The sequence below is a fragment of the Bombus flavifrons genome, unplaced genomic scaffold, assembly GCF_040668555.2.
Source record: "Bombus flavifrons isolate JBK064 unplaced genomic scaffold, iyBomFlav1_principal scaffold0044, whole genome shotgun sequence".
NCBI lineage: Eukaryota > Metazoa > Arthropoda > Insecta > Hymenoptera > Apidae > Bombus > Bombus flavifrons.
This window is the reverse complement of record NW_027184789.1, coordinates 78,384-85,379: the sequence shown is the minus strand read 5'-3', so window position 1 is coordinate 85,379 and position 6,996 is coordinate 78,384. Positions and strand designations below refer to the sequence as shown.

At 41.6% G+C, this 6,996-nt stretch overlaps 1 protein-coding gene across 1 annotated transcript; it reads left to right on the top strand.

The window, feature by feature from the left end:
• The first annotated feature begins 319 nt into the window (after window positions 1–319).
• On the top strand, window positions 320–1,527 carry LOC138189443 (baculoviral IAP repeat-containing protein 3-like). Its single transcript, XM_069131492.1, has 4 exons — window positions 320–462; window positions 538–1,040; window positions 1,204–1,344; window positions 1,421–1,527. The coding sequence occupies exons 1-4, from the start codon at window positions 320–322 to the stop codon at window positions 1,525–1,527; spliced, it is 894 nt and encodes a 297-aa protein (XP_068987593.1).
• The last annotated feature ends 5,469 nt before the right edge of the window (window positions 1,528–6,996 follow it).

Below are 6,996 nucleotides of genomic sequence, written 5' to 3'. Positions count from 1 at the left end.
AATACGGCTGATTGATCCCAACGTCGTCGCGCAAAGAAGCCCTTACAGGCTTAGCGAGGAAGAGCGAAGAATAGTACGTGAGAGAATAGCCGAATTAATTAATTTAATTAATTAATGCACCAGCCGTTTTCCAGAGAGCCATTTTCAAAGCCTTAGGCGACCTCGTGAACACCTGATATTCGTAATTTTGTCTCTAATACGTTTTTGTTTGATCGATTGTACACGTATAATATTTCTTAAGTCATCTACAATTAGTAGATTCAATTTCAATGTCTTTTTCTTTTAAATAGGTTTAAAGGCGCAATAAATTACAATTAAAATGGATACAATGATTCCTACAATCAACTTCCGATATTTCATGGAACATGATGCAGAATCTACAGAAGATGAAGAATTACTGCCTGTTCCTTCAACATTGTCAGATGATTCAAATCCGTCGGTTCATTCAATATCGGCGGTTGAGTTAGCCGTACCTTCAACATCCATGGTACTTCCTGAAATTATGGTTGATATACCATCCCCTGTACCTTCAGCAAGGGTGATTGATTTAACATCACCGATACCGTCGATGTCGACAATGCCACCGATATTCTCGATAGAAATGCCGCCGGTTCCATCCACATCGCGTGACGTTCAAGAATATTATGATGATTTTCGTTTTGAAGCAGCAAGGCGTTCAAGTTTTCGAAATTGGCCTGTGTCTTTCATTGACCCTGTCAGTCTTGCAGCTGCAGAATTCTATTATACTAGAAACTTTGATGTCGTTAGATGCTTTGAATGTCAATTGGTGGCAAGTCAGTGGTCAGTGGTTGATATTCCCATGCAAATTCATGAGATGCGTTCTCCAGAGTGCAGATTTATCCGCAATGAACATTGTAATAATGTACCAATCGGAGCAGATCCTGCTAAAGTTCGACGGACAAAACGAAAAAATAGAAATATATCTTGTCCTTATGGTTTACAATATCAGAAGGCATTTGATTTTAATGACCATCGATTTTTAAGATATTCAAGAAACCCGACGGCATATGAACTTAGCCGTTTGGGACTAAAAAGAGTTAAGAAGCTACGAATCCAGATTAAATTCGTTCACAACATGGCCTACATATATGACACAGACAATTGAAGAATTAGCCCATGCAGGCTTCTACTAGACCGGAATAAATGATTGCACTACATGTTACCATTGTGGAATTGGTATAGGAAGTTGGAGAGCAGAAGATGATCCATGGGAACAGCACGCAATTTCGTCTCCCAGCTGTTGTTATTTATTAACAGTACGAGGCTGGGAATATGTTAATAAAGTAACAGGCCAGGAGTTATATGAAACTGCTGAAGGTGCAAGTATAAAAACTTATACCCTGAACAATATATATAACATTGTGTATAATGAATAATTGCAATACATACTTATGTACAGTATATTTATTTCAGGCAGCAATACAAATTGCAAATGGGAATCCTGAGAGATCCACTAGTGAAAATGATACTAATGAAATGACTCTCGTTGGGAAAATTGGTAAGTGATAAAAATGAAAACACATATTCGTTAATTTGTATGAAAGCCGTATACATATAATAAATTCCATTATATATTACATTTAAATACACTGATTACTATTTTAGCTGCTCTGGAGCAAGAAAATCGACAACCAGTCGCCGAACGTAACCGCGGTCACGGGTTTGTATAACAAAGGTATTGCATAATTCTATAGCTGTCCTTAAAAGAAATATTTGTGACGGCACGCGACAGTAAACATTCCAACGGTTTCTGTCCCGTGGCTCGCCACACGCAGACCCTATTCTTCGAGTAAGATGATTGCCAGATGTCGATGCGTCTTCGCAGTACATGTTAGGCTAGCCTGAGGGCCTGATATAAATCTTAAGATTTAGTTGGCTAAAGTCGTTCAGACGGACAAACAGTCTTTGTTCCAGCTACGGGAAGTTAGGAGAGACCTATTTTTCAACGAACGGCGTCTCCCACTAGCAACTTTCCCTCGAGGGCGGCTAGCATCTTTTACTAACCACCGATATGGAGATTGACCAATTAGCAGCAACGCCAATTTCCCTCACCTACTAAACGAAGGCTATCCTCGACGAATCCAAGGATCTCTTAGACACACCCCATCATAGTTTTCCTCTGCAGCATCATCGCGACGGAAAGTCATTCTCTCGTGAGGCAGTATTAGCGAATAACTTAGTGTCTGTACGCTCGGTGGATATTCTACGTTTCAACAAAGAGTCCGACTTAGATTTTGCGAGCATATTCATCAATCATCCCGTTGACCGCGGATTCGTTATTGAACCTAGGATCATTGTCATTAGTTTCTCGAGTACCTAATTACCACGGTTACTTGTCCAATTCTATAATTATCGTATTTGCACTAGTCAATGTCATACATATATAACTTGTAATGTATAATTTTTTAATTAAAATGTTAACCATTCCTAGTCACCTGGTTTGTTAACAGGTTTATTTAGTTATTTTATTTATCCATTTATTTCTTGTATTTGTTAATAAAATATAACATGTATTCTTGCCCTTTTCTCCCAATTATTTCCTCTTCGCCATGATGTCGTATGTTGTTATTTTTATTTTGGATCCATCAGATGATTTCGCAATTAATTCAGTTTATTAATTAGTTTTATTCAATTATTTTATAAATTTCTCCTTTTTCTTGTTGGTTGATTAAAATATATCTTCCTATTGTTCCATTTATTCTCTTTTACTATTATGTGGTACATAATTATTTTAATTTCTGGATGTTACCTGCTTATTCGATTTACTAGTTGGTTTTATTTAATAATTTGTTTTGCATTTGCATATCCCATGTTCGCTAATTAATTGTAGTATATTTTCCTGTCGTCGGATATAATTGTTCTGGTTCCAGGTTGATTGTTAGTTGGTATAGGTTATGCTATACTCTTTATATTTACTACTTCGTTAGAATATCTATTTCTATTTTATTATTTGTTATTTACCCTCATATGCTAATTCTATATATATAATTACGTTTAATTAATCTTTTATTAAAGTATTTCCATTTTCGTTGTACCGTGCGTTTGTTTCGGGTGTTCGAATTGTCACTCGCGTTGTTTGTATATTGTGACTTTCTGCTTTTCGTTACCGTACGTGCGGAGCGCGGGGCGTGACAATAGCATTTTACGTTGTAACGGGCTTGTTCCGAATTTCAAAAAGGAGTGTACAGCATTCGGCGTGCAAAATGGAATAGCATTACATTTCGCGCGTAAATAGTGTGAAAAGAGCGCTTAAACGTCGAAATATATCAAACGGGGAGGAAATAACTCTTAGTTTTCGCCAAAATCGACGAAATCATCGCGATTTGCGAGCTGTTGCGCTTGTATCAAAGGTGAAAGATGCGTGCATTACCTTCCGCACGTAAAATGGAGTGAAAAGAGCGCTGGAACTTCGAAATATCTCAAACGGGATGGAAATGACACATAGTTTTCGACAATATCGACGTTATCATCGTGATTTGCGAGCTCTTGGGCTGGTTTCGAAGGTGAAACGGGCGTGCATTTCTCTCAGCATGTGAATTCGGGTGAACAGAGCGCATAAACGTCGATATATCTCCAACGGTAAGGAAATGACGCAAAGTTTTCGTCAAAATCGAGGAAATCATCGAGATTAGCGACATGTTGAGCCTGCCTGGACGGTGAAACAGGCGTGCATTACATTCGTCGCGTAAAATGGAGTTAAAGGAGCTCATAAACGTCGAAATATCTGAAACGGGAAGGAAATCACCGTTAATTTTCGACAATTTCGACGAAATCATTCCGATTTGCGAGCTCTTGGGCTGGCTTCAACGGTGAAGCTGGAGTGCATTACATTTAGCGCGTAAATAGAGTCAAAAGAGCGCTTAAACGTTGAAAAATCTATAACGGGATGCAAACAACGCTCAGTTTTCTTCAAAATAGACGAAATCATCGCTGTTTGCGAGATGTTAGGATTGTGTCGACGGTGAAACGGGCGTGCATTAAATTCAGCGCGTACAATGTAGTGAAAAGAGCGCATAAACCTTGTAATATCTTTAACGGGATGGAAATGACGCATAGTTTTCGTCAAAATCGACGAAATCATCGCTATTTGCGAGATGTTAGGATTGTGTCGACGGTGAAACGGGCGTGCATTAAATTCAGCGCGTACAATGTAGTGAAAAGAGCGCATAAACTTTGAAATTTCTCAAACTCGAAGGAAATGACGGTCAATTTTCGATACAATCGACGATGTCCGGCTCTATTTGCAAGCTTTTGGGCTCGTTCCGAAGATGAAACGGGCGTACATTAAACTCTGCACTTAAAATGGAGTGATAAGGACGCTTAAACGTCGAAATATCTCAAGCGGGTAGGAAATGACTCCTAGTTTTCTGCAAAATCGACGAAATCATCGCGGTTTGCGAGCTGTTGAGCTCGTATCGACTGTGAAACCTGCCTGCACTACATTCGGTGCGTAATATGGAGCGAAACGATTGCTTAAACGTCGAAATATCTCAACCGGGAAGGAAACAAACGCTTAGTTGTCGTCGGAATAGACTAAATCATCGCTATTTGCCAGCTGTTGAGCTTGTGCCGACGGTGAAACATGCATGCCTTGAATTCGGCGCGTAAAACGGAGTGAGAAGATCGCTTAAACGTCGAAATATCTCAAACGGAAAGGAAACAACGATTAGCTTTCGTGGGAATAGACGAAGTAATCGCGATTTCCGGGCTGTTGGGCTTGTTTCGACGCAGAAACGGTCGGGTATTACATTCGGCGCGTAAAATGGAGGGAAAGGAGCGCTTAAATGTCGAAATATCTGAAACGGGAAGAAAGTAACGCTTAATTTACGTCAAAATCGACGAAATCCAGCTCCATTTGCGAGCTGTTGGGCTTGTTTCGACGCTGAAACGGGCGGGCATTACATTTCGTGCGTTAAATGGAGTGAAAAGGGAGCATAAACGTTGAAGTATCTCAAACATGTAGGAAATGACGGGTAGTTTTCTTCAAAATCGACGAATTCATCGTGATTTGCGAGCTGTTGAGCTTGTGTCGACGGTGAAACCTGCATGCATTACATTACGCGCGTAAAACGGAGTGAAAAGGTCGCCTAAACGCCGAAATATTTCAAGCGGGAAGGAAATGACTCATAGTTGTCCGCAAAATCGACGAAATCATCGATACTTGCGAGCTGTTGGGCTTGTGTCGACGGTGAAACGAGCGTGCATTACATTCCGCGCGTGAAATAAAGTGAAAACGGCGCTAGAACGTAGAAATATCTCAAACGGGAAGGAAATAACGATTAGTTTTCGTCAATGTCGACGAAATCAACTGCAATTCCTTGAGGGCATCCAGTAATAAGATGCATTTAAATGACAGGGTTTACAGGTGGTGGGCTTACCTACAAACTTTTACCTTTGACATTATGTATCGGGAAGGCAAACGAATGGCTCACGTCGGTTCCTTTTCGCGGAACCCCGTTGACTCGGATCACCGTACGATCCACAAAATTGCCGAAAAAGAAATCAATCTGGCCGAAATCTCCGAAGATTGGCTCTTGGCGGAGCAACGTCGCGATCCCCAAATTACGGAAATCGTCGATAAGTTGCGGAACGATGAGCTTGCAGATGATATCGCGAATACGTGTGAACTGCGATCCGGTACCCTTTACCGTAAACTACAACGAAAAGGCAGAACTCTCTGCTTGCCCATTGTCCCAAGAGGTTTTAGGTGGTAAGTGAACAACTATGTACACCAGTCGATTATGCACTTAGGATGGGATAAAACGCTCGAGAAACTGTACTAGTATTACTTTTTAGAAGGAATGGCGAAATACTTTCGCAAATTCGTTGAGAACTGTCATGCTTGTCGAGTTTCAAAGGCTAGCTCAGGCAAGACACAAGCCGAAATACATCCCATGCCCAATACCAGCATACCTTGTCACAGGGTTTATATGGATATAACGGGCATACTACGCGGTAAAAGCGACTCGAAGGAATATGTCACTGTGTTGGTCGACGCCTTCACCAAATTCGTATATTTGCACCATACCCGTAGGATAGACTTCGTTAATACCATTAAAGCGCTTATATAGCTCCGCTATATTTTTATTCGTAAGTGCTAAATGCGGCTTCGTGAAACAAAGCGCTACGCAGTTAAAGCGCAACACGACGTGCCCAATCCGTCATCGACATCTTCGCGCTCCTTCCGCCGAATTTCTCCGAGGAGCATACTCGTGCCAGCCGCGGCGACACATCTAATGAATACACGCTAGTGGGGATGTGAATGGGCAACGAAGGGAAGAATCATTTCGATCTGAGAAAAAAACGGACATTTTACCGCGAGCCGCGAAGCGCGAAGGGTGAAAGAAAACGAGTCAGCTATCGATCAATCGTCGCTGTTGTTGATCGTCGTTAAGTATCAACTGTTGTTAACTGTTAATTGTTATTCATTGTTATCAAGTTTAATAAATGTTATTGGTTGAACATACCCGAGTGCACTTCAGTACCTATTACACCATACACCTCAATTGGTGACCCTGACGTGAGTTAATGTTAAAGAGGTGACTGTGATAGTGACCTGAGACTCTAAACGGCGCGAATTTAAACTGCTGTGCGATGGCAAATACCGACGGGACCGCGAACGGCGCACAACGAGTCCACCCAGTAATCAGCATGGCCCCGCTGCAGCCCTCGGAGGTCACGGCGTGCTTCACGCTTCTGGAAATGCAATTCGAGGACATGGATCTTACGGACGACAAACGAAAGTTCGTGACCCTCGCCAGGTGCCTCGGCGGCCGGTATCTATTGCATATCGAGGACGTGAAGAGGAGGATACCAAGGCGGAACAATACCATAAGTAAAAAAACGAGATCATCGAGAGTTGGCTGATACACCCAGCACGATGTAACGCAGGCTGCTGACCTTCGAAGTGATGGGCGACCAAAAGCCGATCCAATTCCACCAACACCTAAGAAGACTAACCGATCGAATCTACGA

Bases quoted from the DNA above. Each gene is read 5' to 3' on its own strand.
- LOC138189443 (XM_069131492.1), top strand. From the start codon at position 320: ATGGATACAATGATTCCTACAATCAACTTCCGATATTTCATGGAACAT. The intron at 463-537 runs GTTAGCCGTACC...ACCTTCAGCAAG, and splicing joins CATTCAATATCGGCGGTTGA to GGTGATTGATTTAACATCAC. The intron at 1,041-1,203 runs GTTTGGGACTAA...GAATTGGTATAG, and splicing joins GACGGCATATGAACTTAGCC to GAAGTTGGAGAGCAGAAGAT.